The 19,334-nt window shown below is 38.2% G+C and overlaps 1 protein-coding gene across 3 annotated transcripts in view; it reads right to left on the reverse strand.

Annotated features, from left to right (window-relative positions):
• The window catches only part of fanci (FA complementation group I), a 101,865-nt gene that overhangs the window by 41,086 nt on the left and 41,445 nt on the right, over positions 1-19,334 (reverse strand). For all 3 annotated transcript variants that reach the window (XM_069911197.1, XM_069911198.1, XM_069911199.1), the window contains exons 23-28: positions 18,450-18,614; positions 15,818-15,997; positions 14,966-15,132; positions 13,296-13,375; positions 12,495-12,611; positions 376-427 (exon numbers count right to left, since the gene is read on the reverse strand). In XM_069911197.1, coding sequence (XP_069767298.1) covers positions 376-427; positions 12,495-12,611; positions 13,296-13,375; positions 14,966-15,132; positions 15,818-15,997; positions 18,450-18,614 — 761 coding nt within the window. The remainder of the gene's footprint in view (positions 1-375; positions 428-12,494; positions 12,612-13,295; positions 13,376-14,965; positions 15,133-15,817; positions 15,998-18,449; positions 18,615-19,334) is intronic.

Below are 19,334 nucleotides of genomic sequence, written 5' to 3' on the forward strand. Positions count from 1 at the left end.
TTGATTTTCCTTGACACCCAAGGATAATGTGCTTAAAGTGTGCTAATATGCACCTGCCTCCTCACAGAAAACAAAAGATTATTCTTCTCCAAGTTAGCAATCAGAAAGATTTACAATTTATTAATTCCACTTATCCTTCAAAATTATCAGTAGAAAAAAATTTAATAAATCTAACATTTACAAGATTCACACTTGCTTAAAAAAGCTTCATGCATCATTTTCCACCAATAATGATTTGGTGAACTTTCCTGTATCACTTGAAACTTTAACCTGTCTCTTTCTTTACAATGCCAATAGACTGGTGATTAATTTCCATAATTTTCTATCTTATTTCCAAAGGTTAGCCTTGTAAGATCAGATTTGAAGAATTCTCACCAAGATTATTTTCCTTGCAAATCTTTATTGTCCATGTTAACATTTGAGCAAACTATATAAAAAAAAGATAAGCTCACGTCATTCAATTGATAATCAGTGATCAATTTTTCATACGACAAATTAAGAAATTCACATTTTTGACTGCAACCAATAAATGTCCATAAATCTGATTAAAAACACAAGACCCTTTTTTGTTCCTTTTCAGCTCCAATATAAAACTTACAGCCTGCCAAAGTAAAGTAGCATTGCCATAGCAACATATTTAATGCATAGAAAGAGATATTAATCAGCACCGTTATTCGAAGGAAACCTCTTTCAGTTGTGAAATTGTTCAGCCATTGTGTGCTGACATGTTTCTTAAAAACCTATTGTTTTCTTTCTTTCTGTATATTATCTATTAAAAATGACTGAAATATCGTTAAAAAGAATTACAATCAATTATCCATGAGGAAAAGACAGTTTGTGGTGTTGGGAGAGTGGGAAATAGGTCTAACAACCAGTCAGACTCATACAGCAGTTGTCAAACTTAGTGAAGTGACCTTCCTCAAGGTACTTATGTCAGTTATATATCTTTACCTCCTATGGACATGGAGACCCTCCAGCAGTTCCCTATGAATAGTCGCAGGGTGCAAGGTGAGAAATTTAGAACAAAGATGAGAGGAGAGCGGGAGGTTTGAGCTAGTGGAGTTGTTCTAGTGAACTGGTGCAGACTCGAAAGGCCAACATGGCCTGTTTCCGCTCTGTAAATGGTTATATAATAAATTTCTTCATCAAATATAATGGGACTGAGGCAAGGCTCTGCACTGTGATCCAGTTGTGTGGCTAGAGACTGGGGTCCAGACACCAGGGGTCATGAATGTGGAGAGTTTTACGGCTGGAACCAGGGTGTGATGTAATTGTGTGTTTCCTGTTATTTTTAAGATCAACTGGGCAGACTGGAAAATTTGTATGACTTGAACAAAGTGAAAATAAATCCACATTCGGGTATTAGCATTGGTAACATTCAATAGTCCAGAAAACCTGATATCTCAGCACAAGTCCCAAGGGTGCTGAATGTTTGCAGTTTTATTGTACTATTTGGAGAATGGAAGGACAGGGATGACTGCATTGTAATACAAGATACTGAGGAGATTGAGAGGATATTTCTGTCCATGGTGGTACCTTCAATTAGGGGCCACAGTTTCAGAATAGATGGTCACCTAGTTAAGGTGTGAAAAAAAAGAACCACGAATCTTTAAAATTCTTTACCCAAGACATCATTTAAGGTAAACTAATGAGACATTTAAACAATGGACAAGGATGAGGGTGTCAAAGCCAGGATCAAATTAGACATGATCTGAATGAAATAGCAGAGCAGGTCTGAGGGGACAAATGGGCTTATACTTTCCAGAGGACATACTGAGCTGTTAGCCAGCACAGTGGTGTTGCACATAGTGCAGCTGTCCACAGCTCCGGCAACCATGGGATTCTGATCTGCTTTTTGTCGGCAGATTTCCTTAATGCTCATAGACATCCTTCCCACATTCTAAAGGCATGTTACTGTATATTACACTTTGTAAGGTTGGCTGATGGGAGAATCAGGGAGGTGTTCATGGGTTTGCATAATGACAGAATAGACAAGAAACGCCTACAGAGTGTAGTGATCTCTGTCACTATTGAGGACATCGACAAGAGGGGGTGTCTCAAAAAAGCAGCTTCTATCATCAAGGACCCTCACCACCCAGGCCGTGCCTCTTTTCCACTGCTACCACCAGGAAGGAGGTCCAGGAGCCTGAAGGCAAACACTCAACATTTCAAAAACAGCCATCAGATTTCTGAATGGAAATTGAACCACAGACACGACTTTTCTTTTATACTAATTATTTATTTTTAAATTGTGTATTTAAGGAAATTTAACTTGCAGCAGTTTTCACAGCTGGAATGCACAATTCTGCTATCACAAACAACACATTTTGGAACACAAATAAACCCGATTCTGACACGATAACTAGAATGGTGGGATTTTTGAGATTGCTCTGAACAGGCAGAGGCTAATGGCTGAAATTTGTAAGGAATTATGAAAAGTTGATGAGATCAATACAGCAAAACCTCTGGTATCTGGGACCTATGGGGATTAATAGATGCCAGATAAGTGTATTTTCCAGTTGCTTTATTCTTACAATGCCCAACTCATACACCTGCAGAAAGAATAAACAGTTTAAAAGACAAAAATACAATATTGTACTTATATTGAACAAACTTCACTTACATGAATATATAAACCTTAAAGTAGGGTCTCCAAAGTTGTCGATATCGACCCCTGGAGGTCGATGGGTCTATCCAAGGGTTCGAAAAATGCTGGGGAGTGGGTCTAAAGAGGTTTAATAAATGCCGGGGTGGGGGAGGCCTGATTGAACTTTTGGGATTGAAAGAATTGTAGTCCCCAAGGTCCCAGCTTCCACCGGCAGCTCAATGGCTGCCCAGGGGGCCAAGGGGCTTCTTCAATGTGGACGGCACCATACCTGATGTTGAGAAAGGATTCACCATTACCGATGCTAAAGACTTGGTCACGGCATCTTCCTGGCCAGAATCAAAGGCTTATTTTTACTGTTATTGTAATCACCTTCTTGATTAATTTACACATTGGTTACTTGGAGACTGAGGTGTTGTAACAAAGTTCGGGTTGTTGCTGGGAGGCCCAGACAGCATGTGTATGATATGCAATTTCCCTCACTAATGCATATGGAATCTGCATGTCCACTTAAGAATCTATTTCTTTATTTTTGTACATGCCTGAGGTCCATGAGGGATTAAGGATTCCACTGAAGGAATATAAAATTAGTCTATTTGCAGATGACATCATAGTATACTTAAAAGAACCAGAATTATCAATAAAAGAATTACACAAGAAATTGAAGGAATATGGAGAAATATCTGGGTACAAGATCAACGCAAATAAAAGTGAAGCAATGCCAATGAATAATGTGGATTTCACAAAGTTTAAGAAAGAATCAGCATTTAGATGGCAAACACAAGCAATTCGATACCTAGGTATTAGACTAGATAATAATCTAGGTCATTTATACAAATTAAATTATCAGCCATTAATGAAGAAATTACAAGATGACTTAGAATATTGGAAAGATTTACCACTAACACTGATAGGAAGGGTAAATTATATTAAAATGAATATCTTCCCAAGGATACAATACCTATTTCAATCATTACCAATTCACCTAACAGAGAAATTCTTCAAGGAGCTAAAGAAAATAATAAGGAAATTCTTATGGAAAGGGGGGAAACCGAGGATAGCGCTAGATAAATTAACAGAATGGTACAAACAAGGGGGCTTACAGCTACCAAACTTTAAGAATTATTATAGAGCAGCACAATTAAGATACCTATCAGATTTTTATCAAACAAGGGAAAAACCAGATTTGACAGGTTAAAGCTAGATAAAATAGGGGAGAAGGTACTAGAACATATACTTTATAAGTGGGATGAAAAACTGGTGCAACATAGTGTGATAGTACAGATTCTATCACCAATGTGTATATGTACCTATGTACAGATGGTCGTGTAGGATGACTGTGATTGGTTGAGAGTGTAGCCACACCTACTGGTAGGTCTTAAAGGATTGCTCCTAGCCAGACCAGGTCATTCTGGACTGGTCGACCTACTTGTGATATGCTCCAGTCTTTTAGTTAATAAAAGCCTTGGTTTGGATCAACAATTCTTTGGTTCTTTCGACGCGCATTACTCATAGAAGTTCACCAGTACTGCACCATCTGCTCCACATTTGGAAGAAGATTCACGTAAAAAGAAAAAAAACAAATTACCAACTACCAAAATTATTATTGACGCAAAATCAACTAATCCCTTTCACAATAGATATCCTTTCCTTTAGAGAATGGGAGAGAAAAGGGATCAAAAGAATAGAAAATTGTTTTTTGGGAAATAACTTATTATCTTTTGAACAAATTAAGTACAAATATGGTATAACTCACGGTACAATGTTTGCATACCACCAAACCTACTTAAAGGACAAATTGGGAAACAGACTGAGGTTACCAGAAGGAAGCAATTTTGAATATGTGATTACAGACACAATGATAATTAAAAGATTTATTACAAACATGTACATTAAGCTGCAAGATAAAGAAAATGATGAAATAAGCTATAAACCCAAACAAAAGTGGGAACAAGATCTAAACATAAAGATAAAAAATGAAAAATGGGAAAAGCTATGCTCCAGAACTATGAGAAATACAATAAACACAAAGTTACAAATGATATAATATAATTGGTTTCACAGGCTATACATCACACCCCAAAAGTTAAATAAATGGGACCCAACAGTATCAGACAGATGTTTTCGCTGTAAGAAGGAAACGGGAACAACAGTACATGCAATTTGGGCATGTGAGAAAGTGGAAAAGTTTTGGGAAGATCTAAACCAGGTATTAAATAAAATCACAAAAAGCAACATATCAAAAAATCCAGAGATCTTTCTTCTAAGTAATATAAGAAGTAAAGAACTAGGCCTCAAATTGGATGAAGCACAAAAAAGATTTATTATGATAGCCTTAGCTGTAGCAAGAAAATGTATAATGTCAACCTGGAAATCAGAAGAGAGCCTGAGAGTACAGCAATGGTACATAGAAATGAATAAATGTAATCCATTGGAAAAAAAATAACATAATTTAAAAAATAAAGTCACAGTATTCGAACAAATTTGGGAACCGTACATGGAACACAACAGAGAGGGCCTACCGCGGACCTCCACCCCCTAAAATGATAGAATGAGAAGAAGACGAAATGAACTGACCCAGTGTGTAAAAGCAAATGACACAATTTTCTTGTTTATTTTCATTGTGTGATGACATTGTTTAATGGGTTTATTGTATTGTATATGTTGAACGTTTAGTGGGTAGGGAGGGGGGGTTGGGAAGGAGGAAGGGAAGGGAGGGGGCAAAAAAGAGGGAGAAAATGACACTGCGTATATTCAAGAGGGAAATGTTTGTGTGTATTTTGGTTAATATGGTTCATAGTGTGAAAAATAAAATTTTTTTAAAAAAATCCAAGATCCATCTTAGTAAAATTTTTGAGATATACGACAAGAGAAAATATACTGGAGCGGGCAAGGAATAAAATTAGAGAAGATAATAAACCATTGGAATACAAGGGTCAAAAAATATTTTTTTACCCAGACATAAGGTCTTAAAGAAGAGGAAGGAGTTTAATACAGCAAAATTGATCCTATGGAAAAAAGGTTATAAATTCATGTCAAGACATTCAGCTGTGTTCTCGGATCTGGAGGAAGCACAAGAATTCGCAAAGCGTTTGCAGGACAGAAGGAGAAATGAAAAGATGGAATAAGAATGAAGAATGGCGATAAAGTATATATAAAGATGTAAAAACAATGTATATGTAAAGAACTAAAGAGGGAAAAGGGAAAGAAGTAAGGGGAAAAAAGGGAGAGCTTTGTTATATGTGTAAAAAAGTGTTTTCTAGGGGTGGGGGTGGGGGAAAGAGTAACCGTTACTGCGAAATCAGTTGACGCTTGCGAACAAGAGTGCAATCCAAATGGAAAGGGGTGTTGTGGTTGCCTGGCAAGGGATAAGGGGCAGCTCAGAGAGGGCAGGGGGAACATTTGGGGTTAAGGTAATATTGGGTGTGGGAGTTGTTGGAGTATTTTATGTTTTAAATGTGTTGTCATACATGACAATGAGGTGTAAACAAGATATAAGATGGCCACGTTGGACTATATGACTATGAATGGAATAAATAACCAAATTAAAAAGAAGAGGCTATTAAATTTACTGAAAAAAGAAAAAATAGACATAGCACTTGTGCAGGAAATGCAACTAATTGAAGTGGAACGTAACAAGTTAAAGAGAGACTGGGTAGGACACATGGCGGCAGCATCATGTAATTCAAAAGCTAGAGGTTATTAATATTAATTAATAAAAATGTACCAATCAAAATAGAGGAGGAAATAATAGATCCGCAGGGAGGTATGCAATGATAAAGTGTCAGGTACACTCAGAATTTTGGAATTTGCTCAATATATATGCACCTAATGAGGAAGACCAAAAGTTTATGCAGGATATTCTTTTGAAGATTGTAGATACACAAGAAAATATATTGATAGGAGGGGATTTTAACCTTAATTTGGATCCAATGTTGGATAAAACTGTACAAAAGACAAGCAAAAAGAATAAAATAGATGCAGGAAATGAAACTTATGGATATATGGAGGAGGCAGCACCCAAGAGAGAAGAAATATTCATATTATTCGAGTAGGCATAAAACATACTCAAGGATTGATATGTTTTTGTTGTCAGCCCATATTCAAGGGAGAGTTAGGAAAACTGAGTATAAAGCTAGATTGCTATCTGATCATTCACCTCTTTTATTAGCAATAGAACTGGAGGACATCCCACCAAGAACATATAGATGGAGGTTAAACTCCATGCTACTTAAAAGCCAGGAATTTAGAAAGTTTATTGAATGCCAAAAAAACATATTTTGAAATAAACATGAAATCAGTGAAAGACAAATTTATATTATGGGATGCAACGAAAGCCTTCATTAGAGGGTAGATAATAAGTTATGTCACTAAGATGAAAAAGGACTACAATCGGGAAATAGAGCAGTTGGAAAGGGAGATAGTAAGTACAGAAAAGGAACTAGTAAAAAGGGATGATAAAACAAAAAAGAGGGAATTGGCAGACAAATAAAAATAAACATTACCAACGTACAAGGTGGAGAAGAACATAATGAAAATAAACCAAAAGTATTACGAACTGGGAGAAAAAAAAACACATAAAATATTAGCCTGGCAACTTAAAACAGGACAAGCAGGAATTTAATGAAAACTTTAAGGAACTTTATGAACAATTATACCAAACTGAGAACAAGGGGAAAGATGATAAAATAGAAGAGTTTTTAGCTAAAATTGAACTGCCAAAATTGCAAGAGAAACAAACCAAACTGATAAAACCATTTGAAAAAGAGGAAGTACAGGATATATTAAAAAAGTTGCCGAACAATAAAACGCCAGGAGAGGATGGATTCCCAATAGAATTCTACAAAACATTTAAAGAGTTATTAACTCCTCCTCTCCTGGAAGTAATGAACCAGATAGAAGAAATACGAAACTTGCCAGATTCATGTAAGACAGCAGTAATTACAGTAATACCAAAAATGGGGAAGGATCCATTAACACCAGCATCATATAGACCAATATCTCTACTTAACTCAGATAATAAGATAATAGCGAAATTATTAGCATACAGATTAGCCGATTGTGTACCAAAAATAGTGAAACAAGATCAAACTGGATTTATTAAGAAAAGATGAACAGCGGATAATATCTGTAAACTTATTAATCTAATTCATGCAGTTCAAGGAAATAAGAAACCAACAGTGGCTGTTGCTTTAGATGCAGAAAAAGCCTTTGACAGAGTAGAGTGGAATTACTTATTTAAAATATTACAAAAGTTCAATCTACCAGAAAAATATATAAATTGGATTAAAGCATTGTATAATGGACCGTTGGCAAAGGCAGCAGTAAATGGATATGTATCGAACCAATTTAAATTAAGTAGGTCAACTAGACAGGGATGTCCATTATCCCCCTCATTGTTTGCCTTAGCAATAGAACATTGGCAGAACAGAAAATAAAATAAAAGGGATAAAAATAAAGGAGGAGAATAAAATCAGCTTATTTGCAGATGACATCATAGTATACCTAACAGAACCAGAAATATCAATAAAAGAATTGAAGGAGTATGGAGAAATATTGAGGAACAAGATCAACAGAAATATAAGTGAAGTGATGCTAATGAGTAACATGGATTATACAGAATTTAAAAAAGAATCACCATTTAAATGGCAAACACAAGCAATCCGATACCTAGGTATCAGTTTAGATAATAACTTAAGCCACTTGTACAAACTAAATTATTAGCCACTAATAAAGAAATTGCAGGAAGACTTAGAACATTGGAAAGAATTACCGCTAACGTTGATAGGTGGGATAAATTGCATTAAAATGAATGTTTTCTCAAGGATACAATACTTATTTCAATCGTTGTCGATTCCCTTAACAGAGAAATTCTTTAATGAACTAAAGGGAATAATAAGGAAATTCTTGTGGAAAGGGGGGAAACCAAGGGTAGCATTAGATAAATTAACAGAGAGGTATACACAAGGTGGTTTGCAGTTACCAAACTTTAAAAATTATTATAGAGCTGCACAATTAAGCTATTTATCAGATTTTTACTAGACAAGGGAAAAACCAGACTGGACTAAGATAGAATTAGATAAAATAGGGGAGAAGGTACCAGAACATATACTTTATAAGTGGGATTAAAAACTGGTGCAATATAAAAGCTCACCAGTATTGCATCATTTACTTAATATATGGAAGAAGATCCACTTAGAAAGGAAAAAAATGAATTACCAAATACCAAAATTGTTATTGACACAAAACCCACTAATCCCTTTTACAATAGATAACCTTTCCTTTAGAGAATGGGAGAGAAAAGGAATCAAAAGAATAGAAAATTGTTTTTTGGGAAATAATTTATTAACATTTAAACAGTTGAAGTACAAATATGGAATAACTCATGGTACAATGTTTGCATATCATCAGCTGAAAGCTTATTTAAAGGATAAATTTGGAAATGGACTGAGATTACCAGAAGGAAGCAGCTTTGAATATGTGATTACAGACACAATGATAATTAAAAGATTTATAACGAACATGTACATTAAGCTGCAAGATAAGGAAAATGATGAAATATGCTCTAAACCTAAACAAAAGTGGGAAAGGATCTAAACATAAAGATAAAAAATGAAGCATTGGAAAAGTTATGTTCTGGAACTGTGAAGAATACAATAAACACAAGGTTACGCAGGTTATATATCACACCTCAAAAGTTAAAAGAATGGGATCCAACATTATCAGATGGATTTTTCACTGTAAGAAGGAAATGGGTACAACAGTACATGCAATTTGGGCATGTACGAAAATGAAAATGTTTTGGGAAGATCTAAATTAGATATTAAATAAAATCACAAAAAACATACCAAAAAATCCAGAGATCTAAGTAACATAAGAAGCAAGGAATTAGGCCTCAAATTGGATAAAGCGCAAAAAAGATTTATTATGAGAGCCTCAGCAGTAGCAAAAAATATGTACAATGTCAACTTGGAAAATGGAAGAGAGCCTGAGAATACAGCAATGCTACATGGAAATGAATAAATGTATTCCATTGGAAAAAAAAATAACATATAATTTAAAAAATAAAGTCACGTTGTTTGAAAAAAATTTGCAAACCATACATGGAACGTAACAGAGAGGGCTTGCCTCAGACCTCCACCCCCTAAAATGATAAGAAGACAAAATGACTTGATTTGGTGTGTAAAAGTAGATGACACATTTTTTTTGCTTATTTTTCATTGTTTCATGGTTTCATTGTATTGTATATGTTGAATATTTGTTGGTTTTGGAGGGGGGTGGGAAGGGGGGAGGGAGAAAAAAGGGAGAAAATGCCACTGTGTATATTTAATGAGAAACGTTTGTATATATTTTGGTTGATATTGTTCACAATGTGAAAAATAAAAAAATTATAAATAAATAAAAAACAAATTAAACATGGCCAGCAAGAATTTATAATAATGTGTGAAAAAAGTCGGAGCTGGAAAGATTATGTGAGCAACAGGGGAGAAAACTTTGAGGACCCCAATTACATGTCTGGCATATTGCTTAGTAATCAAAGTTAATAATGATTGGAAGCTCTCACCCTGTCTGTGGAGTATATTTTTAAGACTGAAATTAAAATTTTCTCTGGTTAAGATGTGTAATAAAAATCCAATGAAAGAATGGTTGTTTCAAAAATTGCCCGCTGCCGTAAATAAAAAAATTAGGAAATGAAGAATGGCCACTGGGAGGAATCTGGGATCTAGCTAAGTGTAAAAGAGCAGAAGAGGCTATATGGAAGTGATATAGATTCGTGGAAACTACTAATAATGGCTTGGAGAACTGCAGATAAGGAAATAAATCAGAGGTCCAGAGACGAAATGGGAATGTAATGCAAGTCAAGGAGGGATAACGGTAAGTGATGGAAAGGGAGGCAGCAAACCTTGGAGGTACTGAAGTATCAATGTGAGAAGCATGATAGGGAAAAGACTGGAAAGCTAAAGAAGGATACAGGAAAGGAAAAAGGTAATGATATATCAGAAAGGGGTCTGGTCCCGGCAATGTCTGGCTTGTAAGAACTGTTCCAAAATTACACGGATCAGAAGACTCCCAATGGCCTCCTGAATTAAACTTCAGGAGTTGCAGAAACTAACCCAGCTAAGTTATTTGGATAAGCAGCACATAAAACTAGAAGGAGCTAATCAATTGTGATTAATATTGAAATAAAAATTAAAAGTGACATTTAAAAATCACAAATTCCTAAAATTTAAATAAGGAACAGACCAGCACCAACTACAGAATGCGAAACTGATTTAGCATTTCAGATTAAAGATATGATATTTACTATTAAAATGGTAGCGTACTCTCTTGCTCCATCCTCAACATCCATTGGAGCGCTTACACCCCTAACGTCGAAGTACTCGAGATGGCAGAGGTCGACAGCATCGAGTCCACGCTGCTGAAGATCCAGCTGCGCTGGATGGGTCACGTCTCCAGAATGGAGGACCATCGCCTTCCCAAGATCGTATTATATGGCGAGCTCTCCACTGGCCACCGTGACAGAGGTGCACCAAAGAAAAGGTACAAGGACTGCCTAAAGAAATCTCTTGGTGCCTGCCACATTGACCACCGCCAGTGGGCTGATAACGCCTCAAACCGTGCATCTTGGCGCCTCACAGTTTGGCGGGCAGCAACCTCCTTTGAAGAAGACCGCAGAGCCCACCTCACTGACAAAAGACAAAGGAGGAAAAACCCAACACCCAACCCCAACCAACCAATTTTCCCCTGCAACCGCTGCAATCGTGTCTGCCTGTCCCGCATCGGACTTGTCAGCCACAAACGAGCCTGCAGCTGACGTGGACTTTTTACCCCCTCCATAAATCTTCGTCCGCGAAGCCAAGCCAAAAAAAAGAAGAACTCTCTTGCCCACACCCCCGCCTTAGAGAGAGGAGAGGAGAGATTTTTTCTGCTATCCCTTCATAAATGACTTAACCCTTTGTTTTGCTAATCTGTATGTGCATTCTAAGACCACATTAAGCGCCAGGGCTTCCAACATTTTCAAAACAGCACTGAGCCATGCAAATGTTCTACTTGAAACTCTTCAAAGATAAAACAAGGACCACAATGCCACACCGACTGCTCTACTCAGTTACAACTCCTTATGGAAAAGCATCAGAGGCAGATTTCCAATCACCTGTTATTCTTCATTTTGTTGAACATCTTGCATCACGAGTCTCCCAGACTCATGTGAAACATACTTCGATTGAAAAAGTTTGTTCATCTACCAAAATATATCGTAGAAAATACATGTTTAAAACTGGCACGCCATGCCATTAGTTCACCAATCCGATCCATGTAACACACAATCTCAAGCAACTGGAAAATTCACTTATCCAGCATCTGCCAATCCCTGTAGGTGGCGGATATCAGTGATTTTACTTTGAAGGCATTCTTTCTCTGGGTGATCTCATCACCATCAATCCCTGACATGATTTAAATCCAAACAAGGAGATGAAATTAGCTCTTCTGTCTGTTATGTATCTTCAGTGAAATAAGCTTGGAACCATTGCAGTCCTGTTCAGAAGCAGCATGTGGCTACAGTGCACAGCGTTGTTAATTACAACTGCTGTAACAAGGTAAAATTACTTAATTATTAAGATGGCTCCTGCAGGAAAAAAAATTAACACGGGCAAGAACGATCACTGTTCTTATCGCAAGGCTCATATAGAATAAAAAAAAGCTTCCTCTGGTTGTACGATGTCTGACATGTTAGTGTTGAACCCGTGCAATGAGAATGCTTCACTCCTTATTTGAATCACGCATCTCTTTCTTCACGACACAACAGGAAAAATAGAAATGTTTTTTGTATGGACTCTCAAACCCACTGGTGAGAAACAAGAAACAGCTGTCAGACTTAATGTTTACATACTTGTTCAGATGTCGGTTCTAATAGCCGTGAGAGTGTTGACAGTATGTTCACTAAAAGCTGTGCTTCCTTGCTGTTAAACTCCTCTTCATCCCCACTCAGCTGCGTCACAAGGGATCTCTGACAGCAAATGGAACAGAACAAAAATCTTTTTATTTTCCATTTACTGTTCACGTTAAAGGATAATCACGTATTCACGATTAGAACCATGAATATGATGTATTTACTATAATTGCAGTGGGACGCAATCATTCTGTAGGAAGATAAGTGGCCTTAAATTAAAAGCAGTACCACTTACCTGGAGGGAAGCAATAAATGCTGCAGACGCTGTGATTGTAGTGTAATACACAAAAGTGCTAGGGCAACTCAACAAGTCCCGCAGTGTCCACATGAGGTAAAGATATATAACCAATGTTTCGGGCCTGAGCCCTTCGTCAAGGCATGAGGAAAAAGCTCATAAAAAAGGTGGGGAGGAGGGAAGAAGGGGCAGGGAGAGAAGCACAAGCCAACAGCCCATAGGTGGACATGGATAGGAAGGCAGGTTAGACAACTGATAGCCCTCTACCCTGATCAATTCTGAGCTTTTACTTTCCGCCCTCTAATCCATGTTCATCTACGACTTCTTGGCCTGTGCTCCTATCCTTTTCTTCCCTCCTCCTCTCCTCCATCTTTTTAATTCAGACACCCTCCTGCTTTTTGCCCATTCCTTGACGAAGGGGTCATTGATTATATATATCTTTGCCTCCTGTAGATGCTGTGGGACCTGCTGAGCTTCTCCAGGAGTTTTGTGTATTAACCACTTACCTGGAACTGTCTAATATGGAAGGCTACTTTCTCCGTAATGTTGACATTCTCCTGCTCTTCTTCTCCATCACTCATCAAATCTAAATATAAAATTCATAGAATATTTTAGTCGCCATTTTCTCTTTTCCAAAAAGATTTTTTTTTAAATTTATCAGCATGTTAACAGGCCTTTTCAGTCCATGAGCCCATGCAGCCCAATTGACCTAACACCTCCAGTAAGTTTTGAACAGTGGGAGGAAACCGGAGCCCTCAGGGAAAACCCACGCAGACATGGGGAGACAATACAAACTCCTTACAGACAGCGGAGGGATTCGAACCCAGGCCCTGATCGCTGGCGTTGTAACAACGCTGTGCCAACTGTGCCGATTAGGGTGCCACAAGCATCATTGGTACCAACAAACCATTAGGAACATCAAGTACTTCCAGATTACTTGCAATTCTGCTAAGATGCATGCCTCCCTTTATAATGCTCTTTTAAATATTTGCATATCAGTTCATAGGAAGCAAGTGTAGAACTCTTCCATCATACGACACAGGTTGAATACAAGTAAATTACAAATTTCTGTAAGCACCATGGTCGAAGTAAAACACACAATGCTGGAGAAGCTCAGCAGGTCAATCAATGTCCTTTATGAAGCAACGGCAAAGATATAGAACCGACGTTTCGGGCTTGAGCCCTTCAACAAAGTATGAGAAATCGTTCCTGAGTTTAATTGAGCTTCCTTTTAATAATCAAGAGTGAAATGTCTGCGTTTTTGTCTGTGTTTGAGAACGAAAATTAATATTGGGTCCCAAAAGAGAGTCCCCCTAGAATCACTGAGTGCCTGTCAATTTGCCTCCAGCGCTCCTGCAGCCCTTCCATCCACACAGAATCCATTCCAAACCTTCCGCAACCTGAGCTCCAGATCCAAACCTCCAACACTTTGCGACCTGGGTCCAATACCTGGGACCTCTTCAGCCAGTCTCCAGCAGTCTGCCACCTGGTGTGGATCTCTTAACCATAGTCATCAGTAGCCCACAGCCAGCATGGGTTCCTCACCTCGAGTCACCAACAGCCCGTGTCTGTGTGTTCTTCAGTCACAGAGCACAGAGCCCCTCGCTGATCCGCCACCGTGCTCACCGTCCCATGGGTCGTCTCCTCTGCCTCTCCTTCTCAGACAGTGGGGCGGGGGGGTTCTCTCTCTTTTCTGGTGCCCTGCACCAGTCCTCTGCTTCCCTGGAGTCTATAACCTCTGGTGGCTGCTGCCAATCCTAGGCACCGCCATCTTGGGTGCAGAATCCGAAGCCGCAGGATTTTCAATAAAACTATCAGCTTCTTTAACAGGCCGTTTAAAGCTTGCTCACAGCTGATGGCAGTCGAACTGGGCAGCGGGACCCCGTGGTAAAGCATCGTGCTTCCTATCCCTGCTCTCCGTGGGTCCACACCAGCGGCAGTGCTGTGGTTAATTTATATCAGGCACCACACACTTGAATATGAATAAGCCAATCATTTACATCTCGGGGTCTACAACATTTGAAAAAATTTCCCACACCTGACTGCATTTAGAAGACTAATGATATTCTTGCCTGGCTCATCCAGTCTGGTTCTCACATTTGGATAGAAACTCATTACAGCCACACACAATCAAGGTGTGTCTCAAGTAATAAAAATCAAGGGTTTACCTACTAACCTAATGTTCTGAAGAACTGTTGAATCTTGCTTTGAAATCTCTGTTGCACTGAGTTAAATATACGCAGTAATCCTTCCAAACATAGTCGTGAAATAGTTCTTCCTTTCTCTTTCTTCCCAGATTCTTCCACTGCTGACGGAATTGATGTGTATCTCCATAGGAGAACCCTACCAATGCAACAAATAGGTGCTGGTAACGACATAGATCACATTATTTCTCAACAAGAGAACCTTATTGTTTGCTGACAGAGCACAAATTTACAGATTCTGGTATTTCAAATGAGTGAATATCAGACAATTAAAATACCTAAAAATTATCAGTAAAATTAGAAAGCACGGAAAACAAATTGTAACAGGGTCAAGAACAAATCCATTAACATTTCGTACACAATTCTTCAAAACAACCCAAAACAATGAACCATCTTTCCCTTTCATATGAGGACCAAGTTGCCATGTATTTACAAAATTCTCTCATTTTGGTTTTGGTTTCTGATAAATGCTGCCTTTTCTTTCACTGCTTGTAAAAATCAAGGGTATTAGATAAACGTTTAGAAAAAGATAAATTATTTGATTACAGTAAAATCCCCGTTATCCGGAAGTCAAGCAACAAGTAGCCTCAAACAACTGACCAAAAAACTGGAAAATGTAAGTTAAAAAATACAAAAATTGAACATTGGAGCCCCTAGCGGTTAGTTCGTCAATCCACGCAACACGCAATCTCAAGCAACTGGCAAATTCACTTATCTGGCATCTACCAATCCACACAGGTGCTGGATGCCAGGGGTTTTACTGTATTTGCAAATACATCATTAAGAATATCTGATTCCGTGCATACAAAAGGAACCCATCTTACCGAGTAATATCACATAGATATTTGAATGTTTTCTCAGTGTTTTGCCCATCTGGTCCATCTGTCTGACCCGTCTCCTCAAGTTGCTGTATTTTCTGAAGTGCCATGCTTACAGCATAACGCACAAACTCGTTATTAGAACGCAGAATAGACAAACTCTCCTCGTGGCTCAGTGTACTATCTCTAAAAATAAAAGAAAAATACTTTTAAATCAAGCAGCTAACTCTTTTTTAAAATGACAAAAAAATCTGTAGACATTGGAATAAATAAAATTAAAATACACAAATGCTTGAAGAACACAGGAGGCCAGACAGTATCTAGTAGGAGCAGGAAGCCCCCTTCCCTTTCTCCACCATTAACTCTGCCCTCACACGCATCTCCCATATTTCACACCCATCTGCTCTCACCCCATTCTCCCGCCACCCCACTAATGATAGAGTTCCCCATGTCCTCACCTACTACCCCACCAGCCTCCACGTCCAACATATAATTATCTGCAACTTCCGCCATCTTCGGCGAGATCCCACCACCAAGCACATCTTTCCCTCCCCATCACTTTCTGCTTTCCGCAGAGACCGCTCCCTAGGCGTCCCTTAATCCCTTCCATTGCTTCTCCTGGCATTTATCCTTGTAAGCGCAGCGAGTGCTACACCTGCCCTTACACTTCCTCATCACCACTTGGAGCCCTAAACAGTCCTTCCAGGTGAGGTGACACTTTACCTGTGAGTCTGCTGGATTGGTATACTGCATCCTAATTTTTATATACAGGTTAACAGTTTCAAGGAATACATCATGAAGGAAGATAAATGAAGATGATGTTCATATCACCCCTAATCTAAGCATATGATGAAACCCACATGGGGCTAAAAAGCTAACTCCTGTCCCAACATTCCTGATTCTGAACAAAGATTAGCAAATCTGGAACATAAAATGAGCTCTCATGGAAATAAGGAGCACCTAATGTCTGATGGAGTTGCAAGTAACAGCATCACCCTTTAACATTCTGCTTGCAGATATAAAAGTTTGATGTCAAATTCCTCATTTTGTGAAATTAGGTGGTCTCAATATTGGAATCCTAGAATTTATTTCAGTATATTTGGGTTGGTAGAGAGAGGGAAAAAAAATGAGCAGGATCTCTGTTCCTCTATCACTAACTGAACACCAAAAGGAGAACTTTGAGCCATTTAGAAAGACCCAAATAAATAAGCATGGATTTATGAAGTTGAATCTGACTAACTCAATTGAATGCTTTGGAGGTAATAGATGGTCAAAGAGAACTATACGTTTATGTCCTCAACATGGTTTTTAAATCGCAAAGTTTTTGACAATGTCCCACTTGGTCAAAAAAAGTAAAAGTTCATGGGATCCTCGTGAGAGAAGCAAACGGAACCCAAAAATGGCTCAGGTGTCAAGGCGCAAGGCTAATAATTCATGAGTATCTTGTTTTTGTGAATGGATGGCTGATACCACTGGAGATACATTCTTTACTTTTTGCTCTATTTGTTAATGTTTTGGACTTTAAAAGCTCAGAAAGAGAAGTTTGCAGTTGTGGTTGAGATGAAGGCAGAAAGCTTTTGACTTCAAGAGAATGAAATTGCTTTGTAATTTAGGTAGAAATGTCGCAAATTAAATTTTACCCAATTAATTGCAACAAAAACCAGGGAAGATATCAAGAAATTAGAGGGGGGGGGGGGGGAGAGAAATCAAAGAGCCTAAACATTAAAGGATAAATTAATATTTCTTTTACACAAGAACATAAGAAATAAGCAAGATTAGGTCATCCGGCCCATGAAGCCTGCTCCACTGTTCAATGACTAATCTGATGTTAGGTTCACTTCTACCTGCCTTTTCCCCAACTTGTTAAAAACGTGTCCAACCTTGTCTTAAGTATATTTACCGAGGTCACCTCCACTACTTCAATGGGCAGTGAATTTCAGATTCATCACCCTCTGAGAACAATAGTTCCTCTTCATCTCCATCCTAAATCTACTATCCTGGATATTGAAGCTATGTCGTCTAGTTTTGGTCTCCCCACCAATGGGAACAACTTACTTACCTCTATCTTAACTAAGAAATTTTCTTCCCATTGCTAACCTACTATACCTTTCCAATTTCATTAACATTTGGATTATATACACTATATACTAATATATTAGTCATAAGAATGTCCCAGAAGGAAATCTTTAATGGATGCAATTCAGTAAAGCACACCAGTGTATGTTTGCTAAATTTAGTGCCATTACCTGCAAATATTGGGCTTTTCATACAGTTAGTGGCAGCTCTAAAGCAAATTTGCTGAAATCACCAAAACAGCACAGTTACTTTGGTGAAACAGCATTTAATCCACAAGTGTGATACAAAATTTGCAAAAGAAATGGGCCATCATATGCTTTTATTCATGGAGCCAGGAAATCCCAACAAAGCTCTCCATGTTTATAAATTATAAACAACATGCAATTTGTTTTGCAGACATTGACTGCATGACCCTCATCCGCCGTTGATCAGTTTCAGAACAATTATTATTACAACACAACATAAAATGCGCTTCAATAAAATAGAAACTTCTCATTTATGTACAAATATGCTGGAAAATGAAGGACCTCCACTCTGCAGAGGCACTGAGGATTTATATTACCTGAAAAGTGCAGTCAGCAAGCTGGAGACAAAATTGAAGGAGAGAAGACTCCTGATTGTTTTATTGGATGAAAGGGATTTGCCTTTTCCAGATTTCTCTTTCAAAAGTTCTGAAAGTTTGTGGTAACCGCTGAAGAGGCTTATAACATCTTCAAACCGGCTTGTACTACAAGAAGATAAACAATCTTAGGTTCCTACTCTTAAAATAATCTTAACAGAACAACTTAAAAAATGGATTATTCATTAGATACACAAAGCCAAAAAAAGACACTGTGAAGAAAATTTGATGACACAGTAATCTGACATGGATCAGTGTACCATAAGTATTATTGTTAGTGCCATGTCTATTAAGACAATATTTCTTGCATTCGAAGGCTTCAGGCACGACTGATGTTGTTGACTTTTTTTTTACAGCATATTTATTGCTCCATTGCAGGGCACACAAAGGTAAGTAGTCAGAAAATCCAGGTGCAGGGTTGAGATGGTTCAGGAGTGTGGAAGGGAACAGGGAAGGAAATGAGAGATAAGAGCCTGGTAGTTGGAAGTCAGGTCATTGGGCTAGAGTTTGGAGCCCTAAGATCAGAATTGGAGGTAAGGTGGGGATCGAAGAATGGTCGTGACCCCTATGTTTGCACCCAAATTAGTGCATGATAATGGATCTCATCAGAATACTAGTGACCAAAAGATTAGGAAGGGTACAGTGTGTGGGGTGGGGGGGGGGGGGGGGGGGGGAAAGGAAAGAGTTATGTTTACGCATGGAAGTATTAAATGAGAGGACACCTGCCATTGTCAGGTTCAAAGCACTCATTAAAACACACACACACACATTGCTGCAGACACTGTAATGTTACCAAAAGCCTCTGAGAATGCAACACCATAGATTTAC

Source organism: Narcine bancroftii, chromosome 14 (assembly GCF_036971445.1).
Source record: "Narcine bancroftii isolate sNarBan1 chromosome 14, sNarBan1.hap1, whole genome shotgun sequence".
Classification (NCBI taxonomy): domain Eukaryota; kingdom Metazoa; phylum Chordata; class Chondrichthyes; order Torpediniformes; family Narcinidae; genus Narcine; species Narcine bancroftii.